At 46.7% G+C, this 26,362-nt stretch overlaps 1 protein-coding gene across 8 annotated transcripts in view; it reads right to left on the minus strand.

Moving 5' to 3' along the window:
* Window positions 1-26,362, minus strand: part of PPP1R12B (protein phosphatase 1 regulatory subunit 12B) — a 282,648-nt gene that overhangs the window by 138,984 nt on the left and 117,302 nt on the right. For 6 of the 8 annotated variants that reach the window (XM_038748882.1, XM_038748881.1, XM_038748879.1 and 3 more), the window contains exons 10-14: window positions 22,017-22,220; window positions 17,289-17,371; window positions 16,771-16,896; window positions 11,370-11,552; window positions 6,953-7,135 (exon numbers count right to left, since the gene is read on the minus strand). In XM_038748882.1, the coding sequence (XP_038604810.1) occupies window positions 6,953-7,135; window positions 11,370-11,552; window positions 16,771-16,896; window positions 17,289-17,371; window positions 22,017-22,220 (779 nt within the window). The remainder of the gene's footprint in view (window positions 1-6,952; window positions 7,136-11,369; window positions 11,553-16,770; window positions 16,897-17,288; window positions 17,372-22,016; window positions 22,221-26,362) is intronic. The other 2 variants (XM_038748884.1, XM_038748883.1) reach the window with 1 other exon arrangement.

The raw sequence follows: 26,362 nt of genomic DNA on the forward strand, positions 1-26,362 counted from the left end.
CCAGCGCTTAGTATTGTACCTGGCACATAATAAGCACTTAAATACCACAATTATTATTAGTAGTAGTACTATGTTCCAGGCACTGTGCTAAGTACTGGGATAGATACAAGTAAATCGGGTTGGACACAGTCAGGGAGTTCCACCTAAGACAAGAAGAAGTAACTAACTCTTTTATGCTCAACTGCTAAACCAGCCCGACTTGATCATACAGTACAATGGTTCTGCACATAAAAACACAAGCACTGCAATGCTGAGAAGCATGTGGCCTCCCAACTCCACCGTGCTTATGTATATAACTTTAAATTATATATTATAAATTACTTATTTATTCATAATAATGTCTGTCTCCCCCTCTGGACTGTAAACTTTTACGGGCAGGGAACGTGACTGCTAATTCTGTTGTGTTGTACTCTTCCCAAATGCTTAGTGCAGTGCTCTGTATATAGCAAGCACTCAATAAATACCATTGATTGATTTCTACTGGAAAGAACATGGGCCTGGGAATCAGAGGACCTGGAATTCCAGCTCTGCCACTTGTTTGCTGTGGGAGCTTGGGTAAGTCTGTTAACTTCCCTGTGCCTCAGTTACCTCATCTGTAAATGGGGATTAAAACTGTGAGCCTTCAGTGGGACAGGGACTGTGTCCAACCCAACTGGCTTGTGTCTACTCCAGCGCTTACTAAAGTGTGTGACACATAGTAAACACGTAAAAATACCTTAAAGAAAATGTTGTCCGAACAATAATCCCTCCACCTTGACATTCTGCCTTTACCAGCAGCACCAAAGAACTCATGGAGGCAACTGCCCTCCTGACATGCAACCTCGCAATTTAGGGACAAATCTTCCACGCCTCTAAATATGCCATCTAGAAACCCATCATGGGCCTACCATCCCATAATTTATCCAAACCTTTAGTGAAACAGTTTTTTCCAGCCCACGCAACTTGAGAAGCTGCACGGTCTAAGGACCTGGGTTAATCCCAGATCCACCATGGGGAAGTCACTTCACTTCTCTGTGCCTCAGTTACCTCATCTGTAAAATGGGGATTACGACTGGGACCCCCATCTGGGACATGGACTGTGTCCAATCTTGTATCTACTCCAGCGCTTCGTATCGTGCCTGGCACATAGTAAGCACTTAACAAATACTATTAAAAAAAAAAAATTTAGGCCTTGGGCTTGCACATCTTAGTACTGATTGCCTAAAGGGAACTGAAATGTGCCCTTTACGGTATGACAATGAATTGATTACAGGGGATATTGCAACTTCAATTGGGGAATTAGCAGCCAAGGAAATCCTCCAGAGGGAAGATTCTGCTGTTTTCAAAACACCGGATTTTTTTTTTTTAAACGCCTGGGCTTGGGTGGAGGAGGAAAGTGACTCGGTTTTATCGCCTCCTTGGAAATCTTGATGAAATATTTCTCTCTGTTGTCCCACCTAAAAAGCACCTGCTCTCAAATCAATGTGCAGCGCTCTCAATCTTTAAATTGCACCTACCTCATTTCCATCATTTCAACCTGCTTTTTGAGACTGCACTGGATTGTACTCTCAAGTGTTTAGCGGAGTGCTCTGCATATAGTAAGTGCTCAATAAATACCACTGACTGATGGATCGATTTGGGAGAATCCCCTTCATGACTGAAAACATTGGTTTTTCAGGGTTGGTAGTGATCTCCTATTCTGCTTGGGCCCCGGAGGCACCACTGGGTCTTCCCCCGGTTCACAAACGGCAAGAATGGACAGGAGGAGCAGTAGATAAAATGGCATTCAAAGGTCAAAGAAACTGTTCAAAATCCTCCTCTTTCTCGGTACCTTGGCCCCTCTCGTGACTTCAACTCCCGATCCTCATGTCTCCCTTGATCTACAGCCTCAAAATTCCTGCGCCCGTAGCTGGTCCAGCCCAGAGGTCATCTGATTACTGGGGAAGCCACAGCACTTGGCCACTTCCCGAGTGTCAGCTGAAGCTCGCTGTGCTCATTCCAAATGAGGAAAGGGCGAGGGAATGTGGTCTAAAAATGACCGTCCTCCTCACTCCGAAGCGGGCTGATCAGAGTTACCGTGCACACGGTGTGCCGTGGATGAACTGACGGGAATGGATGGAGTATCTGGGAGGGATAAAGATGTCGCTGACATCAGCGATGGTTTTGAATAGGAAGAACAGCTGGGGGGGGCGGGAGGGGAAAGAGAGAGAAAGAGACAGAAAGAGAGCGAGAGAGAGACACCTGTACACCCATACTCTGCTGTGTGACCCTGGGGAAGTCACCTCACTTCTCTATGCCTCAGCTACCTCATCTGGAAAATGGGGATTAGGACTGTGAGCCCCATGTGGGGTCATGGACTGTGTCCAACCTATCTTGTATCTACCCCAGTGCTTAATACAGTGCCTAGCACATAGTAAGTGCTTAAAAAAAAATATATATATATATTTTTTTAAATCCAGATACCAGCAGCAAAACTGAGGACCAGGTTAGATGATAAGTTTCAGGATGGAGGCCCTGGTTGGGTGTGGCTAAGGTCAGCTGCCTTCAGCGAATAAAGAAGGGAAAAAGTAGCTGTCATTTTTGCCCTTAGAGGCCTTATTTAGATTGGGAATACCATGTGGCACAGGGACAATGTCCAACCTGATTAACTTGAATCTTCTCCAGTGCTTAGGACAGTGCTTGACACCCAGTTAGTACTTAACAAATACTATAATAAATAATATAAATGCCTGAGGTAAATTGTGGCTGGGAGCCAGGAGTGCAGGTCGCCCAGCCCTCCACACCCTTCATTCTCTTTCTCCATTATTTCCTCCTGAATTGATCCAAGGGGACAACAGCAGGCCGCCCACACATAGTTGTTTTGTACTCTCCCAAGCACTTAGTACAGTGCTCTGCACACAGTAAGTAATCAATAAATACCATTCATTCATTCATTCAATCGCATTTATTGAGCGCTTACTGTGTGCAGAGCACTGTACTAAGCGCTTGGGAAGTACAACTCGGCAACATATAGGGACAGTCCCTACCCAACAACGGGCTCACAGGCTAGAAGAGGGAGACAGACAACAAAACACTTACGAGCGCTCAGTAAATAGGACGATTTGACGGATTTATGAAAGCGTTCAGTAAACAGGCTGATTTTAGGGATTTACGAGACCGCTCAGTAAATGGGCTGATTTTAAAAAGTTACGAAAGTGCTCAGTCATTACGGTTTTAGGGATTTACGAGCGCTCAGTAAATAGGACGATTTGACAGATTTCCGAAAGCGGTCAGTAAACAGGAGGATCTTACGGATTTAGGCGCGCTCAGTAAATAGCTGACTTTACAGATTTACGAAAGCGCTCAGGAAATAGGCTGATTTTAAGGAGTTCAGTCATGACGATTTCTCAGAGCTCACAACAATGCTCAGCACCTAGTAAGCGTTTAACAAATACCACCGTTGACAAATTGCCGAAAGCGCTCAGTAAATAGGAGGGTCTGACGGATTTAGGGACACTCAGTAAATCGGCTGATTTCATTCAATCGTCGAATCCGTGATTTGACGGATTTCCGAGCACGCTCAGTAAATGGACTGATTTTAAGGAGTTACGAAAGCACTCAGCAAGAGATCATGGGTTCTAATCCCGCTTCTGGGGCGGCGGGGTGGGGGAGAGAAGGGGAGGGAGGTTAAGGTAGGGAGGGAGGTTATCACTGACTGGCCTGTCAATGACATGGGAAGAATAATCCTGTGCTTCCTTTTCTGCCCATACCAAGAGCAAGGATCACTACGATGAGTGTTTTAAACTCTTTGGAAGAATGATCTGGCCAGTTCTGCCATAATGAGGGTCTTTCATATTATTATTACTAGTTAATAATAACAACTGTGGTATGTGCTAAGCACTTACTACGTGTCAAGGACTGTACTGAGCCCTGGGGAGGATACAAGATAATCAGATTCTTCTACACTGTGAGCCCACTGTTGGGTAGGGACCGTCTCTATATGTTGCCAACTTGGACTTCCCAAGCACTTAGTACAGTGCTCTGCACACAGCAAGCGCTCAATAAATACGATTGAATGAATGAAGATCCCACAGTCTAAGAAAGAAGAACAGGTATTGAGTCCCCATTTGGGAGATGAGGGAATTGAGGCACAGCTCGCACAGTAAGTATGTAGTGGAGCCAGGATTAGACCCCAAGTCCTCTTTCCAGGCCTGTTCTCTTTCCACTGGGCCATGATTCATTACAGTTAGAGCTTCACCTTAATAATAATAATAATAATAATTGGCATTTGTTAAGTGCTTACTATGTGCAAAGCACTGTGCTAAGCGTTAGGGAGGATACAGGGTGATCAGGTTGTCCTATGTGGGGCTCACGGTCTTAATCCTCATTTTACAGATGAGGTAACTGAGGCCCAGAGAAGTTAAGTGACTTGCCCAAGATCACACAACAGACATGTGGTGGAGTCGGCATTCGAACCCATGACCTCTGACTCCAAAGCCCGTGCTCTTTCCACTGAACCACACTGCCTCTCTTAGGACTTGACTTCCAAAGTTTTGTTATTTTTTTATGGCCTTTGTTAAACGCTTGATGTGTGCCAGGCACTGTTCTAAGTGCTGAGGTAGATACAGGCTACTCAGGTTGGATGCAGTCCCTGTCCCACATGGGACTCACAATCTTAATCCCCATTTTGCAGATGAGGTAACTGGGGCCCAGAGGAGTTAAGTGACTTGCCCAAGGTCACACAGAAGACAATTACATTAGAACCCAGGCCCTTTTGACTCCCAAGCCCGTGCTGTATCCATTGGGCCGTGATGCTCCAAACACCATTTCCACTTCACAGCATAAGGTCTAACTTTGACACTAGCTAGCTCTCTTCCTCCCTTCAAGGCCCTACTGAGAGCTCACCTCCTCCAGGAGGCCTTCCCACACTGAGCCCCTTCCTTCCTCTCCCCCTCGTCACCCTCTCCCCCAGCGTGGCTCAGTGGAAAGAGTGCAGGCTTGGGAGTCAGAGGTCATGGGTTCGAATCCCAGCTCCGCCACTTGTCAGCTGTGTGACCTTGGGCAAGCCACTTAACTTCTCTGTGCCTCAGTTACCTCATCTGGAAAATGGGGATTAAGACTGTGAGCCCCAAGTGGGACAACCTGATCACCTTGTATCCACCCCCCAGCGCTTAGAACAGTGTCTTGCACATAGTAAGCGCTTAACAAATACCACCATTATTATTATTATTATTATCTTACCTCCTTCCCTTCCCCACAGCACCTGTATATATGTTTGTACATATTTATTACTCTATTTATTTATTTATTTTACTTGTACAAATCTATTCATTTTATTTTGTTAGTATGTTTGGTTTTGTTCTCTGCCTCCCCCTTTTAGACTGTGAGCCCACTGTTGGGTAGGGACTGTCTCTAGATGTTGCCAACTTGTACTTTCCAAGCGCTTGGTACAGTGCTCTGCACACAGTAAGCGCTCAATAAATACGACTGATTGATTGATTGATTGATAGCCTCCACTATGGCCCTAGCTACATTTGCTGCCTAAAATAGCACAGTGCTTCGTCAGAGAGGATACGGACAGGTTATCCCTTGCTGGTGACCATGTATGTAGCCTCGCCTTATCCCCACAATCTGGCCTCCCCAGCCCCTCTATAAACTTTCTCCTCTTCCCCCCGAGATTGCTTTACATGGCTGAACCTCCCAATCACACTCCTCACCGTCTCCACCGCAACACGTACACACCCCTCCAAGTTTGTTGGTGGGTTTGGAAAAAAAAACAAATAACGGCAGTCCTCGAGACCGCGTGCTTGTCTCTAGACTGTAAGCAGGGAATGGGTCTATCAACTCTGTTGTATGGCACTCTCCCTATTGCTTAGCACAGTGCTCTGCACACAGTAAGCGCTCAATAAATACCACTGATGATGACAGTTGGTCACGATGAGCTGCAGTCTCCGGGCGTGCTGTGCGGGCAACAACGCAATTTAACGGGACGTTTGAGAAGCACCATGGCCTAACGGAAAGAGGCCTGGGAGCCTGAGGTCATGGGTTCTAATTCCAGCTCTGCCACGTGTCTGCTGTGTGACCTTGGGCAAGTCGCTTCACTTCTCTGAGCCTCAGTTACCTCATCTGCAAAATGGGGGTCAAGACGGTGAGCTCCACGAGGGACACGGACTGCACTCAACCTGATTACCTTGTATCTTCTACCCCAGTGCTTCGAACAGTTCTTGGCACACAGTAAGTACTTAACTTACTTAACTTAGTGAAGCAGCGTGGCTCAGAGGAAAGAGCCCGGGCTTTGGAGTCAGAGGTCATGGGTTCGAATCCCTGCTCCGCCACATATCTGCTGTGTGACCTTGGGCAAGTCACTTAACTTCTCCGTGCCTCAGTTGCCTCATCTGGAAAATGGGGATGAAGACTGGGAGCCCCCCGTGGGACAACGTGATCACCTTGTATCCCCCCCAGCGCTTCGAACAGCTCTTGGCACACAGTAAGTACTTAGTGAAGCAGCATGGCTCAGTGGAAAGAGCCCGGGCTTTGGAGTCAGAGGTCATGGGTTCGAATCCCTGCTCCGCCACCTATCTGCTGTGTGACCTTGGGCAAGTCACTTAACTTCTCTGTGCCTCAGTTCCCTCATCTGGAAAATGGGGATGAAGACTGGGAGCCCCCCCGTGGGACAACCTGATCACCTTGTATCCCCCCCCAGCACTTAGAACAGCGCTTTGCACATAGTAAGTACTTCACAAATGCCATCATTATTACTTAACAAATACCACAATTATTATTATTAAGGACCAACCCTCGGGGCTACAGGAGAACTGACCCAACCTGGAAAATCGGAACTAGCTTATTAGCCATGGCTGACGTTTCCCTCAATAAACCTCCTCCTGCCAACGAGCCTGCCCACGAACTCCCTCCGCGCAAACTCCCCGTGGGGCGACGCACTCCTCCCGCCCCAAGCAGACACGGCTCCATCCCAATTTCAAAAGCAACGCACCGCCTCCTCTCCCTGGCTTCCGCTGAGGGGTCCGTTCCAGTAGTCGCGAGCACATTGGCCGGCGTGACTCCATTGGTGGTGCTGGGAGGGGGGCGGTTGGTGATCACACACAGAGGGGTGCTCGAAGAGATGTTCTCTGTAGCTTTCTCCGCCGCCGTGTCAGTCTGCGGCTTGTACGAGGCTCTGAAAGCAAAAAAAGAACAACAGGCACTTTATTCAAGTCCCGCACTCAACGGACGAACGGGTACCGCGACTCACGGCTGGTTAGAGTGAGCCGGAGCACCCTTCTCCCATTCCTGCATTCCCTGTCTTTCCACCTGAAATTCCCATTGTTTCTATCAGTAGAAGTGCGCTTGTTAGAGGAAGCTGGGCAAAAACACTGGGTTTGGCCCAAACAGATACATCCCCTGGGGTCACGATGCTAATGAACGATGCTAACTACATCCCTCTCCTCCTGTCCCTGCAAGCTGCGTTGGTCGGAGCAAGGATTATCCACAGAAAAAAATTTAATTAGTCTCAAAATAAAAAAAATAGCTCTCCCCTACGTTTGCCTGGTAGCTGAGTTCTTTCCACTTATCCTACCATGAAACCGTTGGGGTTCATATCAACCTAGTTAGTTACAATCAAAACAAAATTGGAGAAACATGTGTGAGTAGATCAAAAAACACTCACAATGGGATTCTGCTTGAAAACGTAAGTTCTCCTGCAAGCGATATAATTAAGCACATTTGCATAAGATTTTTGCTTCTTAATGTGGTCTGCTCCTGCCGTTGGCTCCCTACCCACGAAGCCCTCGTTTGTGATGTCACAGCTCGTTACTGGGGAAACAAAGATCCCCAAATTGATACCCACGGGAATGGGAGAAGCAGGGAGAGGTGTGAAAACGCAGAAAAATCTATTTCGCCGCCTATGTGTTTACTAATCGCAATGTTTACAAGCCATGGGTTTGTTTCTAAAAATATCCTACGTACAAAGAGGAGGAAAACTGGTCAGCAGCCAACACAAAATTAGTCCCCAGTCAGAAATCTAATGGGTGCCTGAAGATTCAAACAGGACGCTTAAAACAACATCATGGACCACGGAGGGGGGTGATGATTGAGAAACACAAAGATCTTTCTGCGTGTTTGGGTGAGAAATGAGTTTAAAAAACAAGGATTTTAGTGAAATCATCCTGACATGAGACACTTGGTTATTTAAACCCAAACCCTGTCCTCCCCATGACTTTCCTATCACTTGTAGACAGAACCACCAGCCTGACTCAGAAGCCTGTTAACTTGGCATTATCCTCTATTCATCTCCCTCACGCAACCCACAAATTCAGTCTGTCACAAAGTCCCGTCGGTTCTACCATCGCGACATCACTAAGATCCACCCTTTCCTTTCCATCCAAACTGCTACTATGATAATCCAAGCATCACCCTCCTTGCGTCCTCTCTCCACTCCAGACCATACTGTACTCAGCTGCCCAGATTATTTTTCTAAAAAAAGTTCAGTCTATGTTTCCCCGCTCCTCAAGAACCTCTAGTTATTGCCCATCCACTTCTGGATCAAACAGAAACTCCTTCCCAATTAGCTTTAAAGCACTCAATTAGCTCCCTCCCTCCTATCTTGGCTCACTGATTTCCGACTACACCCCAGCCGACCTGCTTCGCTCCTTTAACGCCAATCTACTCGATCTCATCTATCTTGCCACCAATCCCTTGTCAACATCCTCCCTCCCCCTTCATATCTGATAGACCACCCCTCTCCCCGTCAAAGCCTTATTAAAATCACATCTCCTCCAAGAGGCCTTCCCAGATTAAGCCCTCATTTCCCCTATTCCCTCTCCCTTCTGCGTCACCCTTGCGTTTGGATCTGTACCCTTTAGGCACTGATATTCATCCCACCCTCCATAATTTTTTTAATGTCCATCTCCCCTTTCAGACTCTAAGCTCACCGTGGGCGGGGAACATGTCTACCAACTTTGCTGTATTGTACTCTCCCAAGCGCTTATACAGTGCTCTACACACAGGAAGCGCTCAACCAATACCACCGATTGATTTATTTTAAAAAATCTTCCATTTTTAATTAAATGCTAGTTTAGATGTCCTGAAAAAGGAGAAAAATCCCAACATCTGCCCAGTCTACCGAAGGAAAAGCATATGTAAAGCACAGGCTAGAGGCAGTGCTGAAAGGGAGGAGGGGTGCAGGCTTGAAGTGGGGGCCCCAGGCAAGATGTGGGGTTCAACACCTTTTCCGCTAACATCCATGGAAACTCTCCCAAGAGGAAGGGTAGTGCTGGAAAGCGGGGGGAAGATGGCACCCCCATTTAGGGTGACATTATGGGCACTAAATTGTTTAAACTCAACAGTAGGTGTAGTACCACGTATTAAGCATCCACATGCTGGTGTACAAAGTACCAGGAGCTTGGGAAATAAAGAATAATGAAATGACATGCTCCCTGCCCACAGAGAGCTTACACTCTAATTGGAGAGACGGACGTAAAAATGTTCGCAACCTGAGTGGTCAAGATTAATCGATGAGTGTAAACATATACCCACTGTGCTAGGGCCTGGAAATAGATTCACTCATGCTAGCTCTGCGTCTACCAATCACTAATATAATGAATTTCCCTTCTCTTTGAGTCGCTGTACCTATAAAATCCACTATTTCAAAAGAAGATTTAAAAATTCTCCCTAACCTGCCGAACAGGAAAAAAACACTCCAGATAAATACATCATCATCATCATCAATCGTATTTATTGAGCGCTTACTATGTGCAGAGCACTGTACTAAGCGCTTGGGAAGTACAAATTGGCAACATATAGAGACAGTCCCTACCCAACAGTGGGCTCACATAGGAGCCCATTTAAAATTTCCTGTTGAGATAAAATACTACAGACACACCCCATGTACGGCCTAAGAGATAATTCTAAGTCAAGAGAGCATCTCATGAACAAACCTGAAATGACCCCCCGTATTCTCCATTCCTGCAGATTTTTCAGCAATCCTAGAGCCTAGCGTCCTTTAATTTGCAACCTTTGGTAGCTGGCTGGGTAATTCAGCAATTTAGAACAAAAAGTCTTCTTTCCTTCCACCCGAGCTCCTATCTCCCCCTTCCACTAGGTAAAAAAAAAGGCCAAACGCCAACCTTTGGCCTCCATCGGCATGTTGGTACCACTTCAGTGAGGTGCTAGATTCAGTGTAACATTTTGTTTCGTCATCACATGAACTGTAAGTTAACTGCAGTTGGACACCTGGGAAGTCCACTGGTGATCATCATCAGTCGTATTTATTGAGCGCTTACTGTGTGCAGAGCACTGTACTAAGCGCTGGGGAAGTACAAATTGGCAACATATAGAGACAGTCCCTACCCAACAGTGGGCTCACAGTCTAAAATGATGCGATGCGATGGTGATGCGTGATGGTGATGTGAGCCAAATAATATAAGGAAGTATTTCTGGACTACCAGAGTGGTTACATGTCGAATCAGTCTACCTCCATAACTGGACACCTTTAACAAAAGAAGCGCTAACCATCTGTTCTGAATGATACCCGTCCAAACACTTAGCACAGCGCTGGGCACAAGGTAAGAGCCCAATAAATACAACTGATTGTTAGGCATTCCTTGTGAAGAGGCAGGGGAATAAACGTCCGGAGAAGCAGCGTGGCTCAGTGGAGAGAGCCCGGGCTTTGGAGTCAGAGGTCATGGGTTCCAATCCCGGCTCCACCACTTGTCAGCTGTGTGACTCTGGGCAAGTCACTTCACTTCTCTGGGCCTCAGTTACCTCATCTGTAAAAGGGGGATGAAGACTGTGAGCCCCCCGTGGGACAACCTGATCACCTTGTAACCTCCCTAGCGCTTAGAACAGTGCTTTGCACAGATTTTTGTACATATTTATTACTCTATCTTACTTGTACATATCTATTCCATTTATTTTATTTTGTTAGCATGTTTGGTTTTGTTCTCTGTCTCCCCCTTCTAGACTGTGAGCCCGCTGTTGGGTAGGGACTGTCTCTATGTGTTTCCGACTTGTACTTCCCAAGTGCTTAGTACAGTGCTCTGCACACAGTAAGCGCTCAATACGATTGATGGATTTGCACACAGTAAGTGCTTAATAAATGCTATCATCATCATTATTATCACATTATTAATATAATATAAATTATTAATATTATATCCCTATTAATATGAATATTATATTAATATTGTATTATTAATAATAATAATGATAATAAACCAGATAACCTCAGAATACCTTCTAGTCCTAGGATTCTACTGCTCCTCTCCTTGCGTATGTTAGTTGCAGGTAGCTTAAGAGCCTGATGACCTTGTTCTACATTTTAGGATTCCAACCTCCTCAATCCATGCACCATCAGGGTATCACGAGGCGCCAACCTTGCTGACCCCACAGGCAACGGCCCCAAGGACTCTTACCTGCCAGGCTGAACCGCCGTAGTAGTGTTTGCACTGACTGGGGTGGGACAGGAAGAGGCAGGTTGCCACTGGCTGCCCAGAGAGGTAGATGAATCAAGGGTAATGGGTGAGGTAGCAGGAGATGAATTGCGACTGGCTGAAATGTAGGGGCCGGTGGGATCACTACTCCTACCAAATGAAGCACTGCAAAACAGTACAGGGTCACTCGGTTCGGACCAACACAACAGTTTCTGAACACCGCGACTTCCCACCCCGTCGGGGCCCGGGGCCGCAAGGGTTACCCCAGTGGGTGACGGGTTATATACGGCGTGCGCTAGTGTCCGGGGTCGCTCGTCAACCAAGCAGAGAGGGAGCGCTGGGTGAGACAGGTGCGCAAACGTAAGGTGATGGGTACAGAGGGGCAGTGAGGAAAAGGAAAACCTAGCTAGAGCAGAAGCAAAGACAGGAAGAGGTGCCGCCAGAAGACGTGCCCAAGTGATGTTAGCAGAAATGCCCAGTGGGACGTGGAACCTACTGTTATATTTTATTCTCCCAGAAGCTTAGTACAGTGCTCTGCCCGACAGTCAGCGCTCAGTAACTACCATCGATTGATGTTGGGTAGGGACCGTCTCTATAGGTTGCCAACTTGTACTTCCCAAGCGCTTAGTACAGTGCTCTGCACACAGTAAGCGCTCAATGAATACGACTGAATGAATGAATGAATGGAAGACAGCCAAAGAAACAGAAGAGAGAGAATCCGGGAGAGACCCGGGGAAGACAGGATGAAAGGCTTGGAAAACGGGCCTTTCCAAGTGTGTGACGAAGTGGCAAAGGAACTGGAATTATTCAAGGGGAACACATTTTCTTTTATTTTCACCAAATATTGAGGGAAACGTAAACTGCGGAAACTTGGAATGCCCGATGACAGAAGCTGTGGAGATCTCCTTCTCTGGAGAGTTTAAAGAAAGGGTAAGACAACTGTCTTCTCTTTCAGGGATTTTTTTTGTTTTGTTTTTGTTTTACAGCATTTGTTAAGCACTTACTATGTATCCCAGTGCTTAGAACAGTGCTTTGCACATAGTAAGCGCTTAACAAATACCAACATTATTATTATTATTATTATTATCAAACACTGTTCTAAGCACTGGGATAGGTACAAGGTAATCAGGTTGGACACAGTCCCTGTTTGACAGGGGGCTCGGTCTACAGTTGAGGAAACTGAGGCAGGGAGCACTGAAGTGACTTGCCCAACGTCACACAGCAGGCAACTGGCCTAAGAGAAGCAGTGTGGCTCAGTGGAAAGAGCCAGAGCTTTGGAATCAGAGGTCACGGGTTCAAATCCTGGCTCCGCCGATTGTCAGCTGTGTGATTTGGGGCAAGTCACTTAACTTCTCTGGGCCTCGGTTGCCTCATCTGTAAAATGGGGATTAAGCCTGTGGGCCCCCTGTGGGACAACCTGATCACCTTCTAACCTTCCCAGCGCTTAGAACAGTGCTTTGCACATAGTAAGCGCTTAATAAATGCTATTAAAAAAAATTGGCGGAACTGGGATTAGACCTCAAATCCTCCGCCTCCCAGGTTTGAGCTTTTTCTACTAAGTCCCGCTCGTTTGAATGCAGCCCTGCCGGGAGGCAGGGTGACGGACTAGGTGACCTCTAATGGATTCTATGATGATTTAGTTTTGATTAATTTGAGCAGCAGCATGATCCAGTGGAAACAGAACAGGCCTGGGACTCAGGGGACCTGGGGTCTAATCCAGGCTCTGCCAAGTACCTGCTGTGTGACCTCGGGCAAGTCATTTCACTTCTCTGAATCCCAGTTCCCGCTTCTGCATGATGGGGGATTCAATACCTGTTCTCCCTCCTACTTAAACCGTGAACCCCATGTGGATACCTATACCTTGCATGTACCTCAGTGCTAAGTATAGTGCTCGATAAGCTTGTTTGGGCAGGAAAGTGTCGATTTGTGGTTGCACTGTACTCTCCCAAGCGCGTAGTACACTTGTTAGTATGTTTGGTTTTGTTCTCTGTCTCCCCCTTTTAGACTGTGAGCCCACTGTTGGATAGGGACTGTCTCTATATGTTGCCAATTTGTACTTCCCAAGCACTTAGTACAGTGCTCTGCACACAGTAAGCGCTCAATAAATACGATTGATGATGATGATGATGCTCTGCACACATTTAAGCGCTCAATAAACATGAATGAATGAATGTGGTAAGTGCTTAACAAATGCCATAATTATTATTTTTTTTACTTTCAAATGGTGACTTTCTACATTTTCTCCCCTTTGTGATGAACATGAAAGAATATGGGAAAAGAGACAGGGAGACCGGAGTTCTAGCCCTAGTCCTGCGGGTCCCTTCGTCTCCCTGGTTCCCCTGATGGCCTACCCTCCTCGGGATGCTGTCAGGATAAATGGGATCATAGATCTGAAAGGGTTTTGTGCGCCAAAGAGGAAAGGCGCCACAAAAAACAGAGGGATGATTGTTGCTGCCGCCCAATACTCTCAATATATATCTGAGATGTATCTTAAAAGGGCGGCTTTGGCTTTTAGAGTTGTTTTTAAAACACACATAAACGGAGAATGCCACCCATCCTGATCAGGAAATAAAAAAAAAGAGACACATCATCTTTCTCCCTTCTGTTCAGAACAGACATGCCAAGAAGCTGATCATGCCCAATGTGTCAACCCAACTCCTTCCCTTCCCCACAGCACCTGTATATATGTATATATGTTTGTACGTATTTATTACTCTATTTATTTATTTATTTTACTTGTACATATCTATTGTATTTATTTTATTTTGTTAGTGCGTTTGGTTTTGTTCTCTGTCTCCCCCTTTTAGACTGTGAGCCCACTGTTGGGTAGGGACTGTCTCTATATGTTGCCAATTTGTACTTCCCAAGCGCTTAGTACAGTGCTCTGCACATAGTAAGCGCTCAATAAATACGATTGATGATGATGATGATGATCAATTTAACTGCGGCAGTAGAGAAGCCAAGTCATTGAAATGGAACCTGCCAGCTCCAAATTGTTGGATCCAGTCATTCCTTCATCCACTCAATCGCATTTATTGAGCGCTTACGGTGTGCAGAGCACTGTACTAAGTGCTTGGGAAGTACAAGTCGGGAACATATAGAGGCGGTCCCTACCCAACAACGGGCTCACAGTCTAGAAGGGAGAAATTTACCTCATATAATCTACCTTTGATGGCCTTGAAGACCAGAGGGAGAGAAATGAAAGCTGGCGGTTATTTGCATGGAGCAAGTTGTGCCTTTTTCACCTCCAATATTCTCTTTTCTGGCCTTGAAGAGTCGATCAATCTTACTTATTGAGTGCTTACTATGTGCAGAGCACTGTAATAAGTGCTTAGGTCAGAATATGAAGGGCCAGCTTCCCACCTCCCATTTATTTAGAGGTAGGATGATCACTCTCCCAGATAAGCCTGTGAGCCCACTGTTTCTAGACTGTGAGCCCACTGTTGGATAGGGACTGTCTGTATATGTTGCCAACTTGTACTTCCCAAGCGCTTAGTACAGTGCTCTGCACACAGTAAGCGCTCAATAAATACGATTAATTGATTGACTGATTGATAAGCACTCTCACTTTCAAACTGTCGACTGACCTGTGCTATTTCCAAACTGAACCGCTGACAAGCGAATCAGTCGGAGGCCTCACCTAGAGTCTAGCTGCCATCTTCCCCCCTCCGCTTTGACAGCATACAGCGGGCTCTTTGGCAAGTCACTTCACTTCTCTGTGCCTCAGTTACCTCAGCTGTAAAATGGGGATTACAGCTGTGAGGCCCATGTGGGACCTGGACTGTGTCCAATCTGATTACCTTGTAACTACCCCAGCACTTAGAACAGTGCCTAGCACTGAGTGAGCATTTAACAAATACAATAAAAAAAGCAGTGACTGTGGCGGCATCATTTCTAAAATGAAAACCACCAAATAATACAACCTGGGATGGGCAAGAGCTCATTCAATCAATCGTATTTATTGAGCGCTTACTGTGTGCAGAGCCACAGGCCTCACAAAACACATTTTGCAGCATCTGCAGACAAGAACGTGTTCATGCCTGAAAACAGGATGGCCCAATGGGGAGAACATGGGAGTCAGGAGACTGGATTCTAATCCCAACTAGGCCACAGGACTGCTGTGGGACCTTGGACAAGTCACTTGACCTCTCTGGAGCCTCAGTTTCCTCATCTGCAAAAAGGGAACAAGGGCTTTACCCAACCCCAGTGCTTAGCTTGTGTTTAGAGTTAAATACATTTGATTATTAGTATTGTTGTCGGAAGGTCAGTGGCCCTCTGTGGGCAAACAGAACCCAGTCTATCTCCATTCCCAGTCTTTGGCCGACAACAGGTCTACAAGCTTAAGGGTCAGCTTGACTTTAATCCACCAACTCAAGATGACTAGTGAATGGAACTGGAAGTAGGGGGAGAAGGGGATAAGAGGAGAGACAGACTTTCCATCAAACCTGAGATGCGCACATAATCCTTCTGGAAATTATTTCTTGCCTGTAAAGAGAAAGCTGCTGGGCCTCAATTCCCTCTCCTCAAATAGGAAGACTTATTTATCTCTGTGTCTCCCGTTCTTCCACACATTCTATGTGGGTAAATAAGAGTCCAAGCGAGAAAGCACTTTGAGCGGTCTGGAAAGGGACTTGAGAAACCCAAGGGAAGTGTGGTCGCTGGCCAAGCTCATTCCACTGTCTCAAATGAAGAAACCAAGGCACTAGGCCACCTCGTGATCCTGGTGCATCTGAGACTGGGGAGCTGGGTCTGCCTCCCCAAGGAAACATCGGTGGATTCAGTTCTACAAGCAATTTCTCCAGCTGCTTTAAAGACAAGACAACTTTAAGTCAATTAAGATGTTCCTTCCCTGAAGAATTTTGGAGGGAGCCAGTCACCTCTTGATCCGTGAGGGTCGGGGGCTGCCTGCCCGGACACAGTGGAGATGCTAAATGTCTTTTGAAAGCTCTTACAGCTCTAGGCTTCAGGGGGGAGAATTCAGTGTAATAATTATAATAATAATGTTGGTACTTGTTAAGCGCTTACTATGCGCAAAGCACTGTTCTAAGCGCTGGGGGGAACACAAGGAGATGAGGTTGTCCCATGTGGGGCTCACAGTCAATCCCCATTTTACAGAGGATCTGGAATGCGCATCTGTGGTGACAGCTTCAAAAATGACCAGTTTCAACCTTATCTAATTTAAATGGATCTTTAGCCCTGATCGATGAAATGAATGTGGCTACAACATTCATCTGGGGAAAGCTCAGCATAGCTCAGGGGTGCAGAGGTGGAGCAGTGACCAACACAGGTGCAGAGAAGCAGGCAGATGCCTTTCAGATGCCAGGGGATTCAACGGTGAAGGAAAGCCACCCGTTTCCGAGGCCTGAGGCCCGAGACCCTGTACCTTTTCAGATAGGTGGAGACATAGGTGGATGGCGTGCCAGCCTGGGGGGGTTCATTCCCCTTTGATTCATCCCTCCACAGCTGCCGGGTATAGGAGCCGCTCCGCACGAGGTTAACCGCCGATTCCCTGCGGAAGGCCGAGAAAGAAAACACATACCCGCTGTAGGCTTGGAACGTCTCCCGCCATCTAAAGCTCCGCCCGAGGGGGCCTACTCTGAGGGGTGCTGGGATTTAAACAGCCAAAGACAAGACGACAGAAAATACAACAGGTGAATACATGTTTCCGTTTCCAGGTGCGTCTCTTTGGAATGGGGAGGGCAAATCCGAGTGCGCTAAATTTCCACATCACACACACGCCGTTTGGTGACGCACTGAGCAGAGCTCCTTCCCACCCCTCCAAAAAGACCTGGTGGCCCAGGAGGGGGAAAGGGTCATCCCAAACCCTCAGGCTGGGAGGCTTTTTCCCTTCGCTCAATGGCACCAAGGCAGAACCACCCGGACGGCCTGAGTCTGCCCTACCTGTTCTCCTTTTCTTCGATGTCACTTGTGCTGTTGAGCCTTCGAGGTGCGATTGAGGCAAAATAGCTTTTGCTGTCCTTCTCCTAACAAGCGAAACAAAAATGAGAAACATGAAGGGTGGCCCAGCAGGGCAATCCTGCCCATTAGAGACAAGACTTGGGGCTGAGCACAGAATTCAGAAGCTCAACCAGAGGCTTTTCTCCTTAGGGTTACAACATTTACTTCAGTTTGCTTTCCTTAGCCAACCAAGGGGGAAAGACAAATTTCTACTGGAAATCACAGAGGCTCCCTCTGGACTCTGAGCTCACTGTGGGCAGCAAATGTATCTACCAACTCTGCTATACTGTACTCTCCCAAGTGCTTAGTACAGTGCTCTGCACACAGTAAATGCTCAATAAACAATTAATAATAATAATGATGGCATTTGTTAAGCGCTTACTATGTGCAAAGCACTGGTCTAAGCACTGGGGAGGTTACAAGGTGATCATGTTGTCCCCCGGGGGGGCTCCCAGTCTTCATCCCCATTTCACAGATGAGGTCACTGAGGCTCAGAAAAGTGAAGTGACTTGCCCAAGGTCACACAGCAGACATGTGGCGGAGCCGGGATTCAAACCCACGACCTCTGACTCCCAAGACTGGGCTCTTTCCACTGAGCCACGCTGCTTCTCTAATTGAATCCATTGAATGGAAACGGGTGACTTTCCCTCACCATTGAATCAATTGACTCAATTGAATTCTCAATTGATTACGTAAAACAGTTGGATTAATTCATTGCTATTTGCAAGACAACACAATTTTACCAGTTGTGAGCAAGTGAAGGAGTAGTTATTTGCCAGGTGGAGCAAGCAGTAGAGAAAGCATCATCAACCTCTAACTCACATTTCAGGGAGGGCCCAGCCATCCGGCAGAGCATCTCCTCCCCATCCTGGGCTGCCACTCCACCACAATTGGCTGGGTCAAGTCAGTCAATCAATCAATCTTATTTATTGAGCACTTGCTGTGTGCAGAGCACTGTACTTTAAACGCTTGGGAGAGCAAAATAAAACATTCCCTGTACGATGACTTCTAGTCCCCTTCCAGACTGTGAGCCCACTGTTGGGTAGGGACCGTCTCTATATGTTGCCAACTTGTACTTCCCAAGCGCTTAGTACAGTGCTCTGCACACAGTAAGTGCTCAATAAATACGATTGATTGATTGATTGATTGATGAACTTATGGTCTAGAGGAAGTCAGCCCATTTCTTCAGCTTCCTTTAACTCTGGGTAGCCACTAAAGACATTTTGAAGGCCCACCGGTCCATGTCCCCTACTGCTCAAGTGCAGGGGGCCTTGAGGACGGCAGAAGAAGACCTAAAAATGATGCCGACGGCTGCCCAGAGCTACCTCCAGGAATCCAGCAATATGACTCGCCATACTTTGGCCTGGCAAGGTAACCATGGTGATGGTACATGGCTTCAAGGCTTAGTAAGCGCTTAGTACAGTGCTCTGCACACAGTAAGCGCTCAATAAATACGATTGATTGATTGATTCACCAAGTCACCCCCTTCCACGTCCGCCCTCTTCGGTCCTCCCAAGCCAAACTTCCACCTGTACTACACTCGTGACGTTCCCACCTCACCGCCCCCTCGTACACGATGTTCCTTCACCTTGGAATCCTCCCCAGATTCAAAGCTCTTCTGAAACCCCATCTCATTCGCAGCACCCCAAGTAGGGGGGAAGCAGCGTGGCCTAGTAGAAAAGGCATGGGCCAGGGTGGGGGGGTGGGGGTGGGTGTCAGAGGATCTGAGTTCTAATCCCGGCTCCACCAACTGTCAGCTGTGTGACTTTGGGAAAGTCACTTCACTTCTCTGCGCCTCAGTTCCCTTATCTGTAAAATGGGAATTAAGACTGTGAGCACCCCCGTGGGACAACCTGATCACCTTGTAACCTTCCAAGTGCTTAGAACAGTGTTTTGCACATAGTAAGCACTTAATAAATGCCATAATTATTATTATTCTTCTCTGTGCCTGTTTCCTCATCTGTAAAATGGGGATTAAATCCTACTCCCTCCTAATCTGTGAGTTCAGGGCTTGACACATATTAAGCACTTAAGTGCCATAATTATTCATTACTACTGTTGTTATTATCACCATCCCAAGTCATATAAACGTCAGCCACCTCTAAAACCTATGTATTTATTTAGATCTATCCTCTATGGATCATCATCATCAATCTTATTTATTGAGTGCTTACTATGTGCAGAGCACTGTACTAAGCACTTGGGAAGTACAAATTGGCAACATACAGAGACAGTCCCTACCAACAGTGGGCTCACAGTCTAATCTATGGATTCAGTTGTCCTTTTAATTATTTCTTTTGATTAATCTGGGTCTAAGTACTTTTATGCCTGTTGGCCCAGAGTGACCACAAGCAGTTTGTGGGCTAGGAATACCTTCCTCCTCTGTTTCGCTTTTACTAATCAATCAAGGGTATTTACTGAATGGTTACTGCTTGCAAAGCACTAAACTAAGCGCTTAAGAAAGAACAAAAACTAGACACGATCCCTGCCCTCAAGATACTCACCATCTTTTCAGGGAGAAGATGTTAAAATAAATTATAGGTATGGGAAGGACACAAGTCTAAGGTTATGTACATTCATTCATTCATTCCATCGTATCTACTGAACGCTTACTGTGTGCAGAGCACTGTACTAAGTGCTTGCAAAGTACAATGCAGCAATAAAGAGAGACAATCCCTGCTCACAATGGATACGTATTAAGGAAGAGGGTAGCTAGGCTGCCTAAGTGCTTACGGGGTGGGATTAAGTGCAGAGAAGCAGCATGGCCTAGTGGAAAGAGCACAGGCTGGAGAGTCCAAGGATCTGGGTTCCAATCCCAGCTCCGCCACTTATCTGCGGTGTGACCTTGGGCAAGTCACTTTATTTTTCTGTGCCTGTTTCCTCATCTATAAAATGGGGATTAAATCCTATTCCCTCCTACTTGGACTGTGAATGCCATGTGGGAAGGGACTGTCCAACCTGAGTATCTTGCATCTATCCCAGCACTTAGAACAGTGCTTGGCACATAGAATGTGCTTAAAATACGATTTAAAAATGGTGATGAAGTAGGGAGGGAAAAGAGGGTGGGGAAAGGAGGGATTAATCAGGGACGACTTCCTGGAAGAGATGAGAGTTTAGTAGGGCTTTTAAGATGGGGAGAGTTCATTCATTCATTCAATCAATCGTATTTATTGAGCACTTACTGTGTGCACAGCACTGTACTAAGCGCTTGGGAAGTACAAGTTGGCAACACATGGAGATGGTCCCTACCCAACAACAGACTCACAGTCTAGAAACCAAGCGGGCACTCAATAAATGCTATAATAATAACGATGATGATAATAATGGCATTTATTAAGCGCTTACTATGTGCAGAGCACTGTTCTAAGCGCTGGGGAGGTTACAAGGCAATCAGGTTGTCCCACAGAGGGCTCACAGTCTTAATCCCCATTTTACAGATGAGGGAACTGAGGCACAGAGAAGTGAAGTGACTTGCCCAAAGTCACACAGCTGACAATTGGCAGAGCCGGGACTTGAACCCATGACCTCTGACTCCAAAGCCCGGGCTCTACTCCTACTACATTCCAGCATTCAAAATTTGATTAATTTTTCTTTATCCTGCCCAGGGATATAGCATTTTTCCAAAACCCAAAGTCCAGAAGATCACTGGATGTTGATCTGGACATCAGTTTTCCAGGCCACACACACACAGCTGGTTGTCCTGATCCTGTCATTACTCTGCAAGACAAAGCCTAGAAAGAAGCAGCATGGCCCAAGTGGAAAGAGCATGGGTTTGGGAGTCAAGGGACCTGGGTTCTAATCCCAGCTCTGCCACTTGTCTGCTGTGGGACCTTGGGCAAGGCAGTTAACTTCTCTGGGCCTCAGCTACCTCATCTGTAAAATGAGGAGTAAGACCATGAGCCCAGTGTGGGACCGGCACTGATTATCTTGTATCTACTGTATCTATTGTAAAATGGGGATAAAGACTGTGAGCCCCCCATGGGACAACCTGATCACCTTGTAACCTCCCCAGCGCTTAGAACAGTGCTTTGCACATAGTAAGTGCTTAATAAATGCTATCATTATTATCGACCCCAGTACGTAGCATAGTGGCGCTTAACAAATACCATAAAAAAGTCCAGTCAGCAGTAGAAGTAGTGTGCCCTAATGAAAGCGATAACAGGACTGGAAACCAGGGGACTTGGGTTCTAATCCAGCTCTGTTACTTACCTGCACTGTGACCCTGAGCAAGTCACTTAACCTTTCTGTGTCTTAGTTTGCTCCACTGTAAAATGGGGATGAAATACCTTAGTCTGTGAGCCCATGTGGGACAGGGACTGTGTGCCAGTTTATGATCGTGTAACTACCCCAGTGCTCAGTATGGTGCCTGACACATATTAAATGCTTAGTGAATATAATGATATTACTAAACGATAATAATAATATCAACTCAGAAGTTGACCAAGCATCCAGGGTGAATATTCACTGGTCCCAGGTCAGTGACAAAAATGGCATGTCACTCTGTTTTATTTTATACGTTACTTAATTTTATTGTTCATGTTCTGAAAGGGAGTAAAAGGGGGGTAAATGAATTGTGCCAGTCAATTCTGGGGGGTTTTCAGGGCTGTATCCCTAAGCGAGTGAGTTTTCAGGGAATCATCCTCCCTCTCTGTCTCCCAACCCAGAAGGTACCTTTTCTTTGTTGTCGAGCAGCGCAGAAATCCGAGGACTGGAAGAAGAGCGGTAGATTGAGGATCCCCGGTCCCTCAGGGCCTCTCGGGAGTTGGCCACCTCACTCAGCATGTTGTGGCTGCCAGTTTTGCGGAGCCCCAGCCTCCAGGAAGAGGGGGATTCGTCCTTGGGCTCTTCGGTCTTGTTGAAGAAGCTGGAGGAGAACTGTGGGGGGCAGAGGGTGAGAGACAGAGCAGGGGAGGGCGAAGGAGGAGACCCTATCAGTGGGTTGCACTAGAAACCCGGGGAACTCCGGGAGAGGGGACGCGAGGGGGACGGAGGCCTTTACCTCTACCGAAAAGGGACTGTACAGGGAAATCTTTTGCTGGGGGAGGGTGAAGAGAGTGACAAGCTGGGAGGTGGAATCACGACAGGAGTTCTGGTTGAGCTCTTAGCCTTCCGCAGCCTCTCTGAGGGGAACGTCCACTCCAGTTCCCCCCCGGGGCTTGCCTCAGCGGGGAACAGTCTCCTCACCAAGCCCCGACTACTTTCCCTGTATGCGCCTGTGGCTTCCATGCGTCTCCGCATCCACCCATGCCCCCTGCGTCAGTGTCTGCGTCCACTTTCCTGATGCATACACCCACGCACGGTCACCTTCTTGGCCTTCCGTAGATGGGTCTGTGGGGCCATCACTGGGGGCCTCTCATTTTGCCCTAGCCTCACCCGCCGGCCCTCCCACCCTGTTCACCTGTGCATTCATAATTCAAAGCCGGCAGCCTCATTAGGCAAAGCAGCCTACGCCCGGGGAATCCTTTCTGCAAGATAGGGGCGGGAGGGAGGGGGAGTTAAGACTGTGAGCCCACTGTTGGGTAGGGACTGTCTCTATATGTTGCCAACTTCTACTTCCCAAGCGCTTAGTACAGTGCTCTGCACACAGTAAGCGTTCAATAAATACGATTGATTGATTGATTGATTGGAAGGGATGTATCGGCAGTCTCTCAAAATTATTTTGCCTCTTCCCAGTTTCCTCTCCCTCCTCTGCAGAGGACATCGGCAGTTCAAGTGCAATTCGCAATCCATTCTTCCCCTTCCCTTCCTGACCTTTAGGTTTAGTATTCCCTGGCTGAATTAACTCCCAGGCGCCCTGCCCCAACTCACTCCGGGCCAGGCACCGAATTGGCCAAGACCATAGTTCATTCTCTACCATCCTCTCAGAAAAAAAATGCATCCCATCAGATCTATATGTTTTTATTACGTGCCTCAGAGAACATCATTCAATTCATTCCATCGAATTTATTGAGGGCTTACTGTTTGCAGAGCACCGTACTATATGCTTAGAAAGCAAAATTCAGCAACAGAGATAAACCCTGCCCATAATGGGCTCACAGTCTAGAAGACTGTTTGGGCTCCAGGTTTGGGGAGACAGAGGACCTGGGTTCTAATCCCGACTGCCACCTGCCTGGCCTGGGGCAAATCACTGCATCTGTCTATGCTCCAGTTTCCTCATCTGCCAAATGGAGACTGGATACCTGTTCTCCCTCCTGCTTAGATTCATCCATTCAATCGTATTTACTGAGCGCTTACTGTGTGCAGAGCTCTGTACATGGCGCTTGGGAAGTACAAGTTGGCAACATAATTTTGTGAGAAGCGGCGTGGTCTAGTGGATAGAGTGAGGGGCTGGGAGTCAGAAGGTTCTGGGTTCTAAATCTGACTCTGCCACTTGTCTGCTGGGTGACCCCGGGCAAGTCACTTAGCTTCTCTGTGCCACAGTAACCTCATCTGTAAAATGGAGATTAAGGCCGTCCAACCTGATTAGCTTGTATCTACCCCAGTGCTTTGAACAGTGACTGGCAGGTAATAAGCACGTAACAAATATAATTTTTTAAAAAATAAGCCCCATGTGGAACAGATTCTATGTCCAATCAGATTATCTTGCATCTACCACAGCGCTTGGAACAGTGCTAGACACCCAATAAGTGCTTAATAAATAGCACAATTATTATCATTATTTGTTTATTCCCATAGCATCTGGATTACTTTAGGAAAGTATAATTTAACCCCAAAATATAGCATGCTGATAAAGCACAGGTAACCATTGTGGCAGCATGATACGGTTAAAAAGGTCTGATCAAGACCAGAATCCTGGGTTCTTTCTGTTTCCAGCTTCAAAATGCTAAGACTGTAAGCTCATTACGGGTAGGGATGTATTATTCTGAATTATGCTTAATACAGTGCTCTGCACATAGTAAATGCTCAATAAATACAATTGATTGATTGATTGAGCTTAGATAATAGCATTGCATTCTTCCTCTCATGAAAGAGAAAAATAGAATTTTAAGATAAAGGGACTGTTAACAGGGGATTCCTGGTGGGTATGTCGGCTAGGAAGAGACCCTGCTTTTGTGAGTTAGGTTGCAGCATCTTATTGCCTTAGTCCCTGATGGGCGGAAAGGATCCCTCAGGTATTTTCAGCTTTCCCTGCTTTGTGGGATGCCCATCTCGATGCTTCAGGGCGAGGTGACGGCAGGAGAGTGCTGTGTCGACATTTCCGAGGCAAAGCCCCGTAGAATTTCTTCCACTTGGTCTATTCCTCTGGGAGTCCCCATCACCTCTAGCCAACGGGGCCGAGTTAAAATCCCCTCCTCTGGCTTTTGGGATTTGATTTAAGTCTGTGATTTAATCTGAACTCTGATAAAATAAATTGGGAGACAGAGCTCCCTGGGATTTCACATGAGGGTCGCCTCAGGGCATGATGAGATAAGGACGAGACACGATGGTAGAACCTTGTGGAAACTGAAGGAACCAAAGTGTAGAAAAGTCCATTGGCACCTGTGAATCAATCAATCAGTTTGTACTTAATGAGCGATTACTGTGGGCAGAAGCACTGTATTTAGCACTTGGAAGAGTACAATCCAACAGAATTAGCGGACACATTCCCTGCTCGTGGCTCAGTGGAAAGAGCACAGGTTTGGGAGTCAGAGGTCGTGAGTCCTAATCCTGCCTCCGCCACCTGTCAGCTGTACGACATTGGGCGAGTCACTTAACTTCCCTGTGCCTCAGTTCCCTCATCTGTAAAACGGGGATTAAGACAGTGAGCCCCACCTGGGACAACCCGATTACCTTGTATCTCCCCCGGCGCTTAGAACAGTGCTTGGCACATAGTAAGCGCTTAACAAATACCATTATTAGTATTATTATCATTCAGGGGGAGACAGACATTAATATGAATAAAACAAGTAATGGCACCAGGGTGTTTGAGCTTCTTGAGGGCAGGGATTATGTCTATCAACTTGACTACTCTGTACCCTTCCAACTGGTTAGTGCAGTGCTCTGCACACAATAAATGCTTAATAAGTACCATCAATTAATGAACAATGCAATCTGGCCACCCTTTCCATGTGTTTTGGACAGGGATACTTTTAACCTGTAGGATGGAAATCCCCTTATTGGAGGAAGCGTGGAGCTGAGCTCTGGTGAGGAGAGGAGAGGAAAACTTAATCCTTTTCCACTGGCAACTGAGTAAGACATAGGAGTCTGAGTCCCGTCCTGAGACCTAAGGAAGGATCTAATGCCTGAAGTTATTCCTCTCTTCCTCTCTCGCCAAGCTACATCCAGAATGAAAAGGACGGTTAGTATGGGCTAACTTGGTCTGCGGTGTCGCTGGTGAAGAACTGCAACTCGGGTTCAGGTTTTCCGGGCTCTCCTAAGCAGCTCGGACCCGAGTTCACAAGGGCAGCTGATTAGACCTGATTTCTAGTTGGACGTTCAGCTAATCAGTCACCAAACTCTTCAGGAATTGTAGAATGTTGCCTTGCAAGTCTCGCCCTCAATGTTCTGCGGTTGTGGCTATTCACGTTCAAAATTAAATCCTGTTTATATCACTTTCATTCAATCATATTTATTGAGAGCTTACTATGTGCCGAGCACTGCAATACATGTTTTGGAGAGCACAATACAACAATAAACAGACATTCCCTGTCTACACCGAGCTTACTCTTGCCTCTTTTTGATGCAACTCAGGCTTTCATTCCTTCATTCATTCAATCATATTTATTGACCGCTTACTATGTGCGGGGCACTGAACTAAGCGCTTGGGAAGTACAATTTGGCAACAAAGACAATCCCTGCCCACACTGGGCTCACAATCTAGAAGGGGGGAGACAGACATCAAAAACAAGTAAACAGGCATCAATATAAATAAACAGAGCTACAATATATATATACACATCAAAACAGGTAAAACAGGCATTAATATAAATAGAATTGTAGATATGTACATATATACACCAGTGCTGTGGGGCAGGGAGTTGGGGCGACGTGGGGGGTAGGGGAAGCTGATGTAAAGGGGGGCTTAGTCTTAGAAGGCC

The sequence above is a fragment of the Tachyglossus aculeatus genome, chromosome 7 (genome assembly GCF_015852505.1).
Source record: "Tachyglossus aculeatus isolate mTacAcu1 chromosome 7, mTacAcu1.pri, whole genome shotgun sequence".
Taxonomy (NCBI): Eukaryota; Metazoa; Chordata; class Mammalia; order Monotremata; family Tachyglossidae; genus Tachyglossus; species Tachyglossus aculeatus.